The 17,808-nt window shown below is 41.7% G+C and overlaps 1 protein-coding gene across 6 annotated transcripts in view; it reads left to right on the top strand.

The window, feature by feature from the left end:
• PPP1R12B (protein phosphatase 1 regulatory subunit 12B) overlaps positions 1-17,808 on the top strand; it is a 602,395-nt gene that overhangs the window by 113,227 nt on the left and 471,360 nt on the right. Inside the window, exon 20 of one of the 6 annotated variants that reach the window (XM_050956099.1) lies at positions 9,416-9,646. The exons of 4 other annotated variants lie outside the window; for them this stretch is intronic. In XM_050956099.1, the coding sequence (XP_050812056.1) occupies positions 9,416-9,460 (45 nt within the window). In that variant the 3' untranslated portion in view covers positions 9,461-9,646. Of the gene's footprint in view, positions 1-9,045; positions 9,752-17,808 lie in introns of those variants that run through there. One more of the 6 variants, XR_007774751.1, reaches the window with a different exon arrangement.

Below are 17,808 nucleotides of genomic sequence, written 5' to 3' on the forward strand. Positions count from 1 at the left end.
CACCTAAAGCAGGGGTTCTCAAACTGGGGGCCGGGACCCCTCGGGGTCGCGAGGTTATTGCAGGGGGGTCATGAGCTGTCAGCCTCCACCTTTTGCTTCAGTCTCCATGCTTTGCTTCCAGCATTTATAATAGTGTTAAATATATTAAAAATGCTTTTAATTTATAAGAGGGAGTTGCACCCAGGGGCTTGCTATGTGAAAGGGGTCATCAGTACAAAAGTTTGAGAACCACTGACCTAAAGAATCTGAGAATCCTTTTGTGGCTGTTTACCAGAATGCTTACAGACCTGTACTCCAGTGACCTGTGTTCCATGCTGTCTGGACTTCAGTGTTGCTGTCGCCATCTGTTTCTCTACTTGTAGAGCAACAGATATTAATTTCAGAATAACTACGTCTCGGCTAGTAAAACTTATTCACCACCAATTATTTGGAGCCCACATCCTCAACAAATGTCAGTGCCTCTCTTTCTGCATTGGAAAAAAGGCATGACCTTTTCTCAGTGGAAGTCAATGGTGGGGTTTATTCAATATATACAAGGAATGATATAAGCTGAATTTTTTGAGGAAATCGTGATATTGAGGCAGTCATACAACTCAGTAACTTCTGATCACGTTACAAACCTACACACCACCAAATTACCACCAGGCACTCAATACAAACAACTTAGTATACTGTCTAATTCAGGAGTAGGCAACCTATGGCACAGGTGCCGAAGGCAGCACGTGAGCTGATTTTCAGTGGCACTCACACTACGTGGGTCCTGGCCACTGGTCCAGGGGGCTCTGCATTTTATTTAATTTTAAATGAAGCTTCTTAAACATTTTAAAAACCTTATTTACTTTACATATGACAATAGTCTAGTTATATATTATAGACTGATAGAAAGAGACCTTCTAAGAACGTTAAAATGTATTACTGGCACACGAAACCTTAAATTAGAGTGAATGAAGACTCAGCACACCACTTCTGAAAGGTTGCCGACCCCGGTCTAATTCAATATTGATCTCAATTCTGAGTCTAGTTTTGTGTACCAAACCAGTAACACATGAATCCAGTGTAGGCAAATGTATATGTTATATCTGTCTCATGACAGATAATTCAGTTTTTACATTAAATTTCCATGTATTTTCTATAAACTTCTTTGATCCCAACATAATTACTTTTAATTTTATTTTATAGCTGAGAGAATGGCTTTGTAGCTTGGCCTATAGAAGGACAACTGCCAGGGCAGCTTAATTTCAGAAGCTTTGGAATTTTCCCACAAAACAGTGGGAATAAATGTGGCTTTAGAATATTCTTGTGAACCCTGATTTTAATGTTGTGTAAAACTAACTTTGAATACAGATTTTAAAAACTTTCCATGAGTCAGAGCAAGACTAACTGGATAATGTGCATAAGTAAGCACATCAGACAGTTAGCCTGTACCACTGAGTTCCAGAAATGGTAGAGGTGAAATAACATTTTAATAGGGTTGTCGATTAATCGCAGTTAACTCACGCAATTAACTCAAAGTTAATTACGATTAAAATTTTTAATTGTGATTAATTGCACTGTTACGTTTCAATTGGTATTGTATTGTTAAATATTTTGATGTTCTACATTTTCAAATATATTGATTTCAATTACAACACAGAATACCAAGTGTACAGTGCTTACTTTATATTATTTTTATTATAAATCTTTGCACTGTAAAAATGATAAAAGAAATAGTATTTTTCAGTTCACCTCATACAAGTACCGTGGTGCAATCTCTTTATCATGAAAATGCACCTTACAAATGTAGGTTTTTTGTTACATAACTGCACTCAAAAACAAAAACAAAAATGTAAAACTTTAGAGCATGCAAATCCACTCAGTTCTATTTCTTGTTCAGCCAATTGCTAAGACAAACAAGTTTGTTTATATTTGTGGGAGATGATGCTACCCACTTGTTAATTACAATGTCACCTGAAAGTGAGAACAGGCGTTTGCATGGCACTGCTGTAGCTGGCATCGCAAGATATTTACGTGCCAGATACGCTAAAGAATCGTATGTCAATTGATGCTTCAGCCACCATTCCAGAGGACATGTTGATGACAGGTTCTGCTTGATAACGATCCAAAGCCGTGTGGACCGATACATTTTCATTTTAATCATCTGAGTCAGATGCCATCAGCAGAATGCAGGGGGGTTTGGTACATAACTCTACATTTGTAAGTTCTACTTTCATTATAAAGAGAGAGCACTACAGAACTTGTATTTTATTTTTTACAGTGCAAATATTTGTAATAAAAATAAATATAAAGTGAGCACTGTACACTTTGTATTGTGTTGTAATTGAAATCAATATATTTGAAAATGTAGAAAACATCAAAAATTTGAATAAATGGTATTCTGTTACTCAACAATGCGATTAATTGCATAATTAATTACAATTTTTTAATTGCGATTAATTTTTTTAATCTCTTGACAATCCTACCTTTTAATGCAATAAACATCTAAATTATATTCCATGGACGTGATTATTGGGTGCCTGTTGTACAGTTGAGCTAGTTGACACTCTTGTATTTTTGAAGCAAAGCTGAACAATCTCAATGGTAGGTCCAAACTAAAAGATGAAATAACATATTCCCTGCCACAACCACTTTCTTTGCACCACTCATCCCTTCTGATCACAGCCCTGACCCCCATATTAAAACAATCTCCTCTCCATCCAGAAGTCCTTATAGGATGCTAAAGGGAAAATAGGAGTTACTAAGACCACAGGGCTCTTGATGTAACTTACTGAAAAGGCACATGGCTTGAGGAGCATGCTTCTTAGTTAGGCCCAAGGAAATAATGTTAAAATTGCCAAGTTAAATATTAAAAAAATCCGTCTAAAAGTAAGAATTTGAAATGGGCGACATTACAGAGATCTCAGAGTAGTACACAAAGCTGTCTTCAGTATAGCCTGATCTCAGAAGCTTTTTGCTTTATGGGAGTCATCAAGGGAAATAACCTTGTTAGTTAATATGACTCTCTGAAATCGGTTCCGGGACAGTCCTCCTCACCACATGGAAATCCCTATAAATAAAATATGAACTCTCGAAAATCGGGGATTTAGGGGATTGTTGTATTATATGCTGTAGTGTGAAAGCATCAGGTTTTACCAGAACAGCTGAAAAATAGTTTTATCATAGGTTAGGCTGTGCCAAAATAAATTGGATGGTGCATATTCAGTGCTCATGTGTATTTTAAGCATCCAGGGGTAGGTGGTAAATTTTTAGTTGCCTGTAGGAACTGGAACTGAAGGGCAATAGGGATTTCAAAGCAGTGGTTTGGTAGAGATGGGACAAATGCTAAGCCATTGGTCTCTTTCTTTGAATCTTGCCTACTCTTCAGTGTTTCACTAGTAGACTTCAAATTCTCTTCAAAAAGGATTTTCCCACTTGTTTCTTCTCTGAGCAATGTTCATGGGTGTTATGGAGTTGGATCATAGATAATCTGTGTGGGAACATCTTACAAACTGTTTCCTGTTTCCAGTCTGCAACCCATCTACAGTGAAGAGAGTTGGCAGGGTTGTTGTCCAGAATAGATTTCTTCTGCTGGCTCCATATCCTTTGAAGACTTCTAATTTGCTCAAGGCTTGATGTCCTAGGAAGGGTATTTGTCTTAATAAATTATCTATTGTGGAAGCTTTATAGCTAAAAGATCTACATTTTTCTGTTTGGCTAAGGGCTTCATCCTGGTCTTTCTGATACACTGCAGTGTTGGGTTAGAGTTTATCACGCTTTCCCCGTTAATTATTTGTATAAGTCTCCTATTAATCAGATCCACAGAGTGATTTGTAGGTATTGTATTGTGTTTGTACCCAACTTCTGTTTAGGCTCTTGCCTCTCCCTGAAATACCCTTATAGAAGGGGGCAGAAGATTGCATGAAATGGTATGCTGGCTGAAGCGGCTGGGTGTAATTAAGACTGCATTATAGTTATACGTCAGGGATGATCTGAGTGTAGAATCTTTTTCTGTTGCTATACTCAACTGCTTTACATTGTTGTAAATGTCCTGTACCTGTCAGGACTCTCTCCATGAATGGAGTCTGTCAGAAGGGGCTGTTCATGACATTAGCGGAGATGTGTTCTCTCTGAAATGTCTTGTTCTACAGATCACTGTAATTGTAGCTGTGTAAATGTTCCTATCCACAATCAAATCACCGTGGAGAACAACACACATAGTTACATAATACAACGTATTGCTGCTTACACATGAGTATTTCAAAACAAGCCAGCAGAACATACAACCAGTCAGGTTGAGGCAGCAATCCCAAACATTGAAGCATCAGTCTCTATCAGAACATGGTGAATAGCAGAACCATGAGGGATGGATAGAGTCAGTTTGGATAACAACACTGGGAAAACTTAAAGGGAAACAATGTTAAAAACTGGGAAGAAATTAGGTAGCTGAATGTGATTACACTTTAAAGTAGTCTCTTGCTCCCCTCCCCTCCCACCACTGGCCACTTTGCTCTGCTTCTCATGGGGTGGTGGAGAGTGATTCTCATGCTGTCCTTTCTAGGCAAAAATTAGGCCTTGTCCAACTAGTGATCAATGGCTCCATGTCTAGTTGGCAACCGGTATCAAGCGGAGTGCCGCAAGGGTCGGTCCTCGGGCCAGTTTTGTTCAATATCTTCATTAATGATGTGGAGGATGATGTGGATTGCACCCTCAGCAAGTTTGCAGTTGACACTAAACTGGGAGGAGTGGTAGAAACACTGGAGGGTAGGGATAGGGTACAGAGGGACCTAGACAAATTAGAGGATTGGGCCAAAAGAAATCTGATGAGGTTCAACAAGGACAAGTGTGGATTCTTGCACTTAGGATGGAAGAATCCCATGCACTGCTACAGACTAGGGACCGAATGGCTAGGAAGCAGTTCTGCAGAAAAGGACCTAGGAGTTACAGTGGATGAGAAGCTGGATATGAGTCAACAGTGTGCTCTTGTTGCCAAGAAGGCTAATGGCATTTTTGGGCTGTATAAGTAGGGGCATTGCCAGCAAATCAAGGAATGTGATCATTCCCCTCTATTTGGCATTGATGACGCCTCATCTGGAGTACTGTGTCCAGTTTGGGGCCTCACACTACAAGAAGGATGTGGAAAAATTGGAAAGAGTCCAGCGGGGGGCAACAAAAATAATTGGGGGCTGGAGCACATGACTTATGAGGAGAGGCTGAGGGAACTGGGATTGTTTAGTCTGCAGAAGAGAAGAATGAAGGGAGATTTGATAGCTGCTTTCAATTACCTGAAAGGGGGTTCCAAGGAGGATGGAGCTAGACTGTTCTCAGTGATAGCAGATGACAGAACAAGGAGTAATGGTCTCAAGTTGCAGTGGGGGAGGTTTAGGTTGGATATTATGAAAAACTTTTTCACTAGGAGAGTGGTGAAGCACTGGAATGGGTTCCCTAGGGAGGTGGTGGAATCTCCTTCCTTAGAGGTTTTTAAGGTCAGGCTTGACAAAGCCCTGGCTGGGATGATTTAGTTGCGAATTGGTCCTGCTTTGAGCAGGGGGGGACTAGATGACCTCCCGAGGTCCTTTCCGGCATTGATATTCTATGAACAATTTACACTTTTTCAGTGCTAGCCCCACTTGCATTCCAGATGAGTAGTTAACTTTAATTGGTATATGTAAAGAGCACAGAACTCAGTGTTTGCATTGATTCTAATAATCAAGCTGTGAAGGTCACTGCCAATCACTGTACTGCATTTAAACTCTGAATTCAGAGCTTTTTCTGCCCCCCTCCAGAGGAATATGACCATGAATGGTTATAAATCACTGCATAGGAACAGTGCAGTATCAGCATACTGTTGGAAAATGAAGAAACAATAAAGTGCAATTCAGAATTCTTTAACTCCACCTTGGTGCCTAGCATGGACTACTTCAGACTTGTTGCTGTTATGACACTCTATCATCGTGGTTGCTACACAAGATAGGCTAATTTGAATCATTGTATACTGTTTTGGAGACTCAAACTGCAAGACTTTTTGTAAGACAAAAACAGATGTGCTAGAGTTCTATGACCATCCATTTAGAAAACTGAAATAGCACTATTGCCAACTGTGAGAGAGAGCAGAGTTTGAGTCAAGACTGAGGAGGGAGAGGATGGTCATGTGGTTAAGGCACTGGACTGGGATTTGTGTGATCTGAGTTCAGTCCCTGGTTCTGCCACAAACTCAGTGTGACTGAAGGCATGTCACTGAATATCTCTGTGCTTCCTTTCCCATCTTGTAAAATGAAGGAGTATTGTTTGGATACATGAGACCACTCCCAAGCTTTCCCACTAGCTGTCACTTTGGTTTGCCTGTAAAATGGGTGACTGTCCCTTCAACACAGTCACTTACCAAGGAAATTTGGTCACTGAGATGTCTTCATTTATTGGGTGGAGAATGAGTCTCTCAAGCAGATGCTGTTCCCTCCTTCTTAGGGTACCACAGAATTTATATCCCTCTTTCCCTACCCCCCATGTGAAGGCAGTACATATGATGACTGACTGAAGAATTTCTCTAAGCACTGTTCTCCAAATATACACTTGATATTTACACTCCACAGACATGCAGTTTGCTAAAAAGGTAGCGTATTAGACTGACAGGCAGATACGGAAGTGCCGGAAGAAAAAATGCTTGTTATACTTACAGTAAAATGTTCTGTGATAAACTGCTCATAGAGGTGGTAGGACAAGATACCACACACAAGTAAGTTAACTCCAGGCACAAAGCCACCTCTGTCAATAGCTGACTTCACTAGAAGTCAGTGTGAATAAGCCCTGTTGGTTGCAATGTGCTGCTGCTTCATCAATGCTGGATAAATGTACGTAGTCCAGTAAACAGATACCTGGAGTAATGTGTTTCCAATAAGCAACACCACTGTAGGGTTAGAAGCTTGGGAGATCACACATTCTCAAACACATGCTGTGTTTGACTGAGATCCAGGGCCGGTGCAAGGATGTTTCCTGCCCTGAGGCGCCCCAGCCCTGCGGCAGCTCCGCACCCTCCGCCCTGAGGCACCCCCCCCCCCGCCCCAGCTCACCCCTGCTCCGCCTCTACCCCGAGCACTCCGTCACTGCTTCACTTCTCCTGCCTCCCAGGCTTGCAGTACCAATCAGCCTAGGAGGCGGGAGAAGTGAAGCAGCAAGGGTGTGCTCGGGGAGGAGGCGTGGCAGGGGTGAGCTGGGATGGGGAGTTCCCCTGCGTGCCGCCCTCCCACCCCTGCCTACTTGCTGCAGACAACCCTCCCCGCGCTCCTCTGCCCCAGCTCCATCCACCTAAATGCTAGCGGCAACTGGGGCGGCCAAAGAGCCGGCCGCCGTGGTCACTGCCAAAGAAAATGCCATCCTCCAAATCCTAGCGCCCAAGCAAACGCCTAGGTTGCCTAAATGGTTGCACCGGCCCTGCTGAGATCCAACTTAACACATGAGAAGACTTTAATGATAGAATCATAGAAATGTAGGGCTGGAATGGATCTCAAGAGGTCATCTAGTACATCTTTGTCCTGAGGCAGGACCAACTATACCTAGTCTGTTCCTGACAGATGTTTGTCCAACCTGTTCTTAAAAACCTCCAACGGTGTCAATTCCACAGCCTCCTTTGGAAGCTTATTCCAATACTTTATTATTGTCATAGTTAGAAAGTTTTCCCTAATATCTAACTCAATCTTCCTAGCTGCAAATTAAACCGATTACTTCTTGTCCTACCTTTAGCCGGAATGGAGAACAATTGATCCCTGTTCTCCTTATAACAACCCTTAACACATTTGAAGTCTCTTATCAGATTCCCACTTGGTGTTCTTTTCTCAAGACTAAGCATGCCCAGTTTTTATAACCTTTCCTCATCGGGCAGGTTTTCTTGCACTCCTCTGGACACTCTCCAGTTTATCCACAACTTTCCTGAAGTGTGTCATCTAGAGATGGACACAGTACTTCAACCGAGGCCCCACCCGTTTATCTCCCACGTCTTACATACAACACTCCTGTTAATACACCCCAGAATATTAGCCTTTTTGGTAACTGCCTCACACTGACTGATATTCAATTTGTAGTGTGCGGTAACCCCCAGATCCTTTCCAGCAATACTACCCGCTAACCTATTGTTCCCTATTTGGTAGTTGTGCATTTGATTGTTTCTTCCTGAGCAAATACTTTGCACTTGTGTTTATTTAATTTCATTTTATTGATCAATTCTCCAGTTTGCCAGGCTCTGTTTTGAATTCTAATCCTGTCTTCCAAAGTACTTGCATCCCCTCCCAGAGCACCTCAGGCATGCTTCATGTGCAGTCATTCAAATAAATGTACGGTTTATGCTTATTTGATTTGGATTTCAGTGGCATTTGCTCGGCCTATCAAGTGCATTTATTCAAATGGACAAAGTGTTTTTTTTTCTTTCTTTTCCAGCGCTGAAAATTAAAAACAGCTTTCCTAACAGACCAGTCTGTGCAATAAGCCGACTGGCAGGGTGCAGGGCAGTGTGCATGAGTTTGTAGGTTTAAAAAAAAATCCAGGCAGAGGGGCTGTCCAGCTGCACACCTTTTAAAAAAAAAAAAAAAAAAAAAAAAAAAAAGGCAGCACATCAGACGGGCTCAGCTTTGCCTGCTCATAGCTCTAACCAGGCTTTTAAAAATCCCCACTTGTCCTCCAAGTGCTGTAGTGCTCTGTGTAAGCCTGCATTCTATCTAATGGTAGCCTGAAATGTTATGTTACCGTATCTTCCTAAGTAAGCAACCTTTGACCTAACCAGCTGCAAAATAGTAGCTTGGAATTTAGATCTTGCATAGTGTTATGAATTTGTGTGACCTCCAGCTCCAAGCTCTTTTCGCCATGGGAGTTTGTATGTTTTCTTCTTCCTACAAGTGGCAGCCTAGATCCCAAGTTGAAAGTGAATCTTTGCCTTTGGCCTCCCTCCAGCATTCTTTGCTGAACAAGTAAGGATTTGGAATGTCAGAAAATAGCAAGAGGGGAGAGAAGAGTGAGTGTGTGTGTGTGAGAGCGTGTGTAAAGGCTTCTGTAATGAGGAGGAAGGAACAAAACACAACTTCATCTGGACTGCCCCTTTCTGAAACAGTGCTCGTTCCTGATTTATACTGTTTTGTTTGTCTTAAATCATGCAGCTCTGCTCTGCTGCTACAGCAGAGAGCTATCGGCAGTGCTGTGGAGTGAAACAGGTTTCTTGCAAAAGCTTCCTATTTGGATAAAACTAGCTCTTCCTTTGGCTTCCCCCTTGTGGGACTGGAGGAGTTCTACCTACTGCAGTTATCGGGGGGGTCTTCAGTAATATTCTGGCTTTGGATGATCCATAGGAAACATTCTTTTGTGGAAGACCTTAAAGCAGGCCTTGATTCTGAGGGCGGTGCTGCAACACCCCGGACTGTAATGCAGGTATTCCTTAACACTTTCCCTTCAACTTGAACAGGAAGAAGCATTGTGGGGCAGCGTTTACTACAAAGCTACACTCTGATGCCTAAAAGTATCTCACTGCAAACAGCAGGCTTTTTAAAATTCCCATAACTGTGTTAATGATGAAGTTTGTTTGATCTGACTTGGGAGAAGGAGCTACCCAGCAGCACGTAGCAGAAGGAAAGTGAAGACTTGGACTTCATTGCTGCTTGCAAAAGTGCTGCTATCCCCCTCCTGCCTCGGAGGGACCATGTCGTCCTTGTACACCAGGAGCAAGGAGTTCACCCGAAACAGGAAGTCTCAGTCTGACTCTCCCCCGTCGTCTCCCTCCCCGATTGCAAAGACGCTCAGAGTAAGCAGCATTTTCATTACTGTATTCCATTGGGACCTCTGATTACAGCCAGAGTTTAATGAAGTCAGTCTGTCCACTTGTAGTGGGAGACCTAAGTACATGGTTTGCTTCTCTGCACAGGGTGACAGTATGAAATAAACTCGGGAAAGCTCCTTTGTAGCAGCAGACTTGAACCCTGTAAAAAGGTATTTTCTGCAGTCCCCATGTGGTAGTTACTTAGCTGAATGATTAGAGAATCTTTGTCACCCTATCTCTGCGTTTGCTTTCTGTTTTTTTGCAGTGGGCACAAACCCTTGTACGTAAAATGGCTGAAAGTTTGCTAGCAAAAAGTTTGTAGTGGAAATGAGGCAAAACCTGAACAGCTTGTTAAACTACACTTTGTTTTTTCATGCGCACTTAAATCTTACAAATGCGCTGTAGTTTGCCATGCAACTGGGCTCAGCCTCAGCAGCTCTGTGAAGTGAGACATACCTGAATCATTTTAAAAAACGTTGAAAATAGCCTCTTGGCAGAGATGACTAGGTGGAGGTGTCAGTAATTTTGCATTGTCCCATTCCTTCAAATCGTTGCGTTTGGAGATGACCCCTCTGACAGCTTTTAATAATATGTTTACAATCAGATTGCTAGTGGCTTTGGAGTTGTGTGAAAAATACTCTCCAGGGGTCCACTTTGTTTAGGGTGACCAGACAGCAACCGTGAAAAATTGGGATGGGGGTGGTGAGTAATAGGAACCTATATAAGAAGACTACCCTAAAATCGGGACATTTGGTCACCCTGACATTGTTAGGTAGGCAATGTGCCCTTAGTCTAAAGATTTTATGCATACTGTAGTCCAACAGGAAAACTTTGGCTGAAGAGGTGAAACCAATCTCTAGGTAGTCTGAAGTGGTCACAGAAGACTAATATGCACTTGTCTCTTGACATTTTAATGACATAATATCCTCTTCAGAAAGATGGGAAAGGCCATTTAAACCACTGTTTCCTTGTGGGAAACAGTCATTGACACTATAAATCTTTGGCTGTGTGCTCTCCGGCTGCTGCTCGCCCCAGCAGTTAAATGTAATCCTGTAGTGCTGGGAGTTGGTCTCCAGCACTGGCAATCAGTTCTATTACTGCATCTACTGGGAGCTTCTAGATGCTCATTGCCAGAGCCAGAGAGCTTGTCTGGGAGCTAAGGGAGTATCTATCTTCCTCCAAAGCTGTGTGAAACTGAATGGGTCTTTTTTTAAATGTTCAATTTCTGCAACTGCATCTGCACAGTAAATTGATCAATTGGCAAAGAGAGGAAATATTGGGTGGAGAGCCTTTAAATTTTGTTCTTAGCTGAACACTGAAATGAATGAATGTTTAAATACTCCAGTCATCCACTTATTAGAGAAGGTCAGTGTCCACATTGTTTCTCAGACCCAGGCTGACTCATTCTCTCCTCTTCAACCTTTTGTGCTGGGAAGCATATAAGATGCACATCTGGCTGCAGCTGTCATTGCTGTGGTCACAGACACTCGCTTGAGCTCCCTCTGGCTACCTGACCCATAAGATGCAGAATGATTAGGAACTCCTTTTATTTGGGGTAACCATGAACAGGAGCACAGCCTCTTTGGATGGCTCAGCTGCAGATCACAGAACCGAGTTAGGGCTTGGCCCTGCTTTGAGCAGGGGGTTGGACTAGATGACCTCCTGAGGTCCCTTCCGACCCTGATATTCTATGATTCTGTGACAGGTGGCTCAGTCCTTGATCTAGAGTCACTTGCCCCAGAAGAGTGCTCACTGGGGATTGTAACACTAATGAGAGGATTTGTATGAGGGCAGAAATGCTCTCATAGCATTAGAGAGGCCACTGCTCTTGGTAGAGCACAGGGATACTTAACAGTGAAAATATTTCAGACTGTAAGTACACCAGCATTATTACAGTTCAGTGTAGGACAGTCAGAAGTAACTTTGTCTCGTTCCTGTAACGGATGTCAATGGTTAATTACCGAAGAGGTTTCAGATGGAGCATAACAGCCCCAAACAAGTTGGCTTCAGCTAACCGACTTGGCCTACTTTGCGTATTTCTCCCAGTACCAGTCCCAGATTTGAAAAAAAAAATTTTGACAATCTTAATACAGCAGGGACCACTGCATGATCCCCTCGGTTTGTCTAATCTTAAGGCTTTATAACTAATGACATTTGAAAAGTGAATTTATCAGCACCCATACATAATTGGCTTAATGTTCTTCTGCGATTCTGTGGTCTCTCCTTTTGTATTGTGGTACCATGTCACCCAAGTTGTCTTTTCACCCTTAATTTGGAAGACTTCTCCTAATCACAAAACAGAGACGTGGGATCACATCGCTTCATTATAAACTTTTACAAATAATAAGAAGCGAAACATACTGAAAAACACAGAGCATCACTGCAGGTACTGAACGACTGCAGAGGTAATTCAGGATGTATCCCAACACTTAGTTATCAGCTGACCTCTATGTCAGCACATTGTGTTATCGTGTTCAAGATCATCCATCGTCCTAATTCCGTAGGCACATCAGAGTTGTTCAAGAACAAGTAATCCTGAAATGTTTTATTTTTTGTTTCATATACTAAGACGATTCACAACAGTGTTGGAGTGGGAGTAGCCAAACAAATCCTATCAAACATACCAGAGTTAACCACAGCTCACCTCCATGTCCCAGCTTGCCAAAAGAAAATTAATTAGTTGGTTTTACTTTAATTCAGGTTTTGGTGATCTAAATTAACATCCAGTCGGCATAACAGTCCAAAGCTTCCAATGAAATAATAGTGGGAATTGTGTGGCAGCGTCTTCATAGGGAAACCTTGTACCAGATTCCTTCTCCCCCAACAGAACCTTCTTCATATAAAGTATTTGCACCATCATGGACAAGAGTTTGTTCCAGGAGAGCTTTATCACAATATCAAGGGGCTGAATATTACACATGTGGAAAACCTGCGCAGAGCAAGACAGGCAAGGTTGGAAAGGATTGGGGCTTAAAATGTTGGCAGTCTAATTTGAGGTCTTTTAAAGTCCCCGGTATGCTCTTCGAAGGCCAAATGGCCCCCACCTCTTTTTGTCCTAGAGTTTAATCATGTCTTCCAACTCTCTGGTACCTGCTTCTGTGATTTTAATTTTTCCAGGAATAATTACCAGTTAGCAAGGCTTTTAATGTCCAGGGATGCATATCCTCCCAAACTGCTGATTTGAGTGTATTCAGCTTTTTCAGGTATTTCCTTACCTGTTTTTATCAATAGTTATTTTCATTTATAAGGTCCTTGTTACTTTCTAATGGTCCATACATCTTGTTCAAGACTGGCTGCGAAAAAGCATGTCGGTAGCTCAGTGACTTCAAATCCATCAGTTATGTTTGTGCCCTTCATTGAATCATGTGGTAGATTTGCAAGGCTCCTCTGAGTCACCTTAAATGCTGGTGCTAAGTCCCAGTATTGGGTTTTGATGTGATGTGAATACTGTCAAGTCATGCTGATGGATCCAGTTAGCTCCATCAGGGTATAAAGGGGTGTCAAGGTTCCCTCCCCACTCTGAACTTTAGGGGACAGATGTGGGGACCCGCATGAAAGATCCCCTAAGATTATTTTTACCGGCTTAGGTTAACAGTACGCTGCCTTCCAAGCGTTAACCAAATATTTAGGAAGAGCCACTTGGAACTCTGCCTTCCCCCAAATATCTCCCAAATCCCTAACGCCCTTTTTCTGGGCTGCTTGAGACTATCCACTCACCACTTAGTCCTAGTGAACACAGATCCAAACCCTTGGATCTTAAAACAATGAAGAATTAATCGGGTTCTGAGAAGAAGAATTTTAATTAAAGAAAAAGGGTGAGAGGAGTACCTCTGTAAGATCAGAATGAAAGATAATCTCACAGATAATCCAATTCAAAACACAGAGGGTTTCCATCTGGGCAAAACTTTAAAGTTACACAAAGAACCCAAATTTATCCTCCCTCTTATTTGCAAAAGAACTGTCAAACAAGAAAATAAAAGTAATCTAATACATTCCGTCTCTAAATACTCACTACCCTATGGAAGTGGGATGGCTCCTTTTTTCTCTGTCTCCGGCAAAAGCGCACACACAGCACACACAAAAGACTTTTTCCCCCTTCCAGATTTTAAAATATCTTGTCCCCTTATTGGTCCTTCTGGTCAGGTGTCAGCTAGGCTATGGGAGCTTTTTAACCCTTTACATGTAAAGGAGGAATTAACCCTTAACTGTATATTTATGACAACAGGGATGAGTGCTTTTCTGAGGCCACAGGTCCTGGAGTGAAAGTCTAGGAACAGACTAGCCATAGATTGAAGCTATTCACTTATTTTAACATAAAACAAAACTCTTCTTCCTTGGTGTATGTATATTTGTTCCTGTACACCAGTGAACATTGCTCAATTCCAATTCTGCTGCTCCCCCACAAAGCTGCTGCTTAAATGACTGAATAAGGAATTGTTTCACATTTAGTCACTTTTCCGATTCCTGAGCATTGCACTAGCTGTTCCATGTGACTTTTCATGTATAACTCGGCTGCATCTGGAAATGGATTATATTGGCCTTCTAGCTACCTGTAATCAATCTATCACTTGAACTGCCACTATGATGTTCCCTTACCCCTTATTGGTGAGAGCAAGGAAGGAATAATGGGAGACTTTCAGATGAAGAGTCTATGTTTTATACCAATGAGCAAAGTCTAATAGTCTAATTCTAGTCTGGTGTAAAAGTTAGCATGTTCAGAAGCTTGTTTTGCTACCGTAGTCAGTGATTGGTTGCAGATTGGAACTCAGCATCCTATCTCAGATTTTTAAAATTCTCCATTTAACCTGCTACCATTTTTACCGCTGATATTTGCTGCTGAAGAGCCTGAGGTGGTTCAGTTTTAGCTGTCAAGCAGCTTGCATATAAACTAGACATTTAACTTTCATGCTTGAGTTTGTTTCCGTTCCTGTTACCCTAATCAGAAGACTCCTCCAACCTCTATATTGTACTGTAGTCCCTAAACAAAGTAACACGATGAAATGTGCACCAGTTGCATCTTCACTGCATGTCCACACATTTCAGTGATAAGTATATCACTAGTGGCAATATATGTATTGTATCAATTTTTCACTCATAAAACAAATTGTAAAATTAAGATTGCTTTTGAATGCCACAAAATGCATAAGTTGCTATTGCATTTTATTTTGCCCAATTTTTAACTCCAATTCCAGGCATAAATACTGTCCTTAATTAGCTTAGCTGCTCACTAAAACTACTGATGCTAATCTCATGATCTTTAGAGCAGTGATTCATAGACCTGTTTAGGAACCTCTTGTGATCCAGAGCACTTGCTGATGGTCTGAAAATAGCTATGTGATAACACTGTGCTCTCAGCAGAGAGAAATAAAATGAACGAAAGGGGACAGTATGACCAACTTATTTCTAAAGGGGCAAGATATTTAGTGTAATGAAGACAGCTAAACATACCCAGTATTCTCCAAATTACTTTTCTGTGTAATTGTTTCATGTGATTGTTGCAGTTGCCATTTGCAAAAAGTAGGCATAGTGTTCCTAGGGCAACACCACTGAGTGTGCTCCGCCCTCAGAAAGTTGGAGTAGCTCTGCTTTAGGCAACTTGAATTCTGGCCAGTTTCCAAGCGCCATAAATGTGTGTTTAAATCCCCCATACTAAAACTTGGAAAAGCCTAGATGTGGTGTTTGAAAGGGAGGGGAGCAGAGAAGAAGCAGCAGTCGTACAAACCTATGACCTCCTGAAATTTAGAAGCAAAAAAGCCTTCCCTCTCCTGTGTCACTTGGGCGTCTGCTTTTTATTTCCTCTTGAAGCTGCATGTCTGGAGGATTGTGGCTAAGATCGTATCGCTTTTCTGCAAAATTAAAATTTTCACCAATAAAATCTGATCTGCCTTCAAAAAAAAAAAGGAGGGGGGGAATTAACAACCACAAAACCAGTTTTCTGAATTGTGGCCTTTACTAAATTAAAATGCAATCCAGCTTGACATTTTACATGCAGACTTTTATCCCTGTGGGTTTGTGATAATGAAGTTCAGCTGTTGTAAAGCCAAAGGGCCATGCAAGAGAAGAGAACTGAGGATAGGACTGGAAGTCATGCAAACTGTAGTATTACGGTTGAATTTTAGGCCCAGTTTGGGATTGGAGCAGCTCACTAATCACACACAGTTGTCACTCAGAATTATAGTAGTATGTATTCGTTTCTGATTTACAACGAGGATAGCACATTTAATTGTCTAAGCTGTTCAGCTAGTCTCTGAAGCTGCTGTTCGTTCTTGGATGATCATCTAATGTGCTCCAATAAGAGCAGTTTTTATTAAGCTAAGCCCGCTGATTTATAGTTTGGGAAAAAATACTTTGCATCAGGTTTATTGGGGCTTGGGGGTGGTTTGGTTTTACAGGGTTATTAATCACATGCACAGGACTTGTAACACTTGCACTCACACATACCTAAAATTAGAAGGCAAGCTGTGTTCTTTTTCAGCCCTAGCTAACGGGAAGCTCCAGAAGTATGTAGCTGTCATGTCAGTAGGCTTGTTTTTCCAGAGATACCATAACTTCAAGAAGCGTTATCAAGTACTCTACGCCAGTAGGACAGTCCTTTAAGAATGAATGCCCTTGTTATACTGCTCCCATTCTAAGACCGCACTCTTCAGTTCTTAAGTAACGTATGTACTTCTAAATAAATCCGTGGGGTAAGAGGCATTAGACTGAATCATATACTTGTCCCTATTCATACATATACAGATCGGACGTGAGAACCTACAATACAGTAATGTCCTAGGTCTTTTCCTCAAAGCTACTGTTACTGCAGCTCCTCTTATGGTAGTAATGGTGAGAGAGAGCTCTAGTCTGAACAAGGCACCAGTGGTAGCTGTCATTTTTTACCACTACCATACCAGAGGAGCTGCACCAGTGGTAGCAACTGTATAAAATCTTGGGAGTGGGAAGCAGGCATAGACAAGGTGAAAAGGGGGTGTGTGTGATGTCTTCTTGACAAACAATGCCTCCTAATTCTTTGGGTGTTATGCACATGCGGGGAAGAGGGAAATGCCCCTGAAAGCAGGTGACTTTTGGATTTTGTTAATGTAAGTGGTAGATTCTCTGTAACTTGAAGCTTTTAAACCATGATTTGAGTAACTCAGCCAGAGATGAGGGGTCTATTACAGGAGTAGTGGGTGAGGCTCTGTGGCCTGCAATGTGCAGGAGGTCGGACCAGATGATCATGATGGTCCCTTGAGACCTTAAAGTCTTTGAGCTTCAAGTTGTTTTAAAACCCAAACTCATGAGGCTTACTGGGCGGCTACTTGGCAACAGAAGATTAAACTACAGGCAGTGCATAAAACATGGCCTTTTCATTGGGAAAGGTGACAAACTGGATATGGCTTGAGCTGTGCTGCAGGATCTCATTAACGGATAGTCATTTTATCATGGATATTTATCGGCCACTATGACAAAATACAGTAAAACAAGTCCCGTGTAAAATATCCCAGAATAGCCCAGATTTTCCCAAGCTCAATGAGTTAGAGATGATACAGCATAAAATGGTCCTGGCCCATGTATTGTCTTTAGAAGATATGTAAATATTAGATTCTCCCCCCCCCCCCCCAAAAAAAAAATCCTCACAGGGTCAGATCTTGGCCACAGAAGAATGCAATTGAAGGCAATTAGGCCAATTTCTGTTTTGGCAAGAGAAAAGGTTGAGCCCCTTCTGGCACTGCCTTTTAGGATTGCATTTTATCTTAAGCCTTCTATAAGGAGGTTGGTTTTAATTATGCTTTACTGACCTTCTAATAGCTGTAAAAGCTTTTGAGTTTTTTAAAGGAAGTCTCCAGTGCTCCATAATCCAAACACATTTCTAAAATCAAAACCATATGGTGTCCCGGGCTCTTTTCAATCTCATTGCTATCCAAACTAATAAACTGCCAATACCTAGCTCTGCTTTTTAATGAGAAAAGGGAACAGAGTAAGTCCAATGAAATATCCTGGGGCAGGGAGGGTTGGAGTGAAATAGCTTCATGTGGGAAAGTTCAGAGCAATATTAGGATAAC

This window comes from Gopherus flavomarginatus, chromosome 5 (assembly GCF_025201925.1).
Source record: "Gopherus flavomarginatus isolate rGopFla2 chromosome 5, rGopFla2.mat.asm, whole genome shotgun sequence".
Taxonomy (NCBI): domain Eukaryota; kingdom Metazoa; phylum Chordata; order Testudines; family Testudinidae; genus Gopherus; species Gopherus flavomarginatus.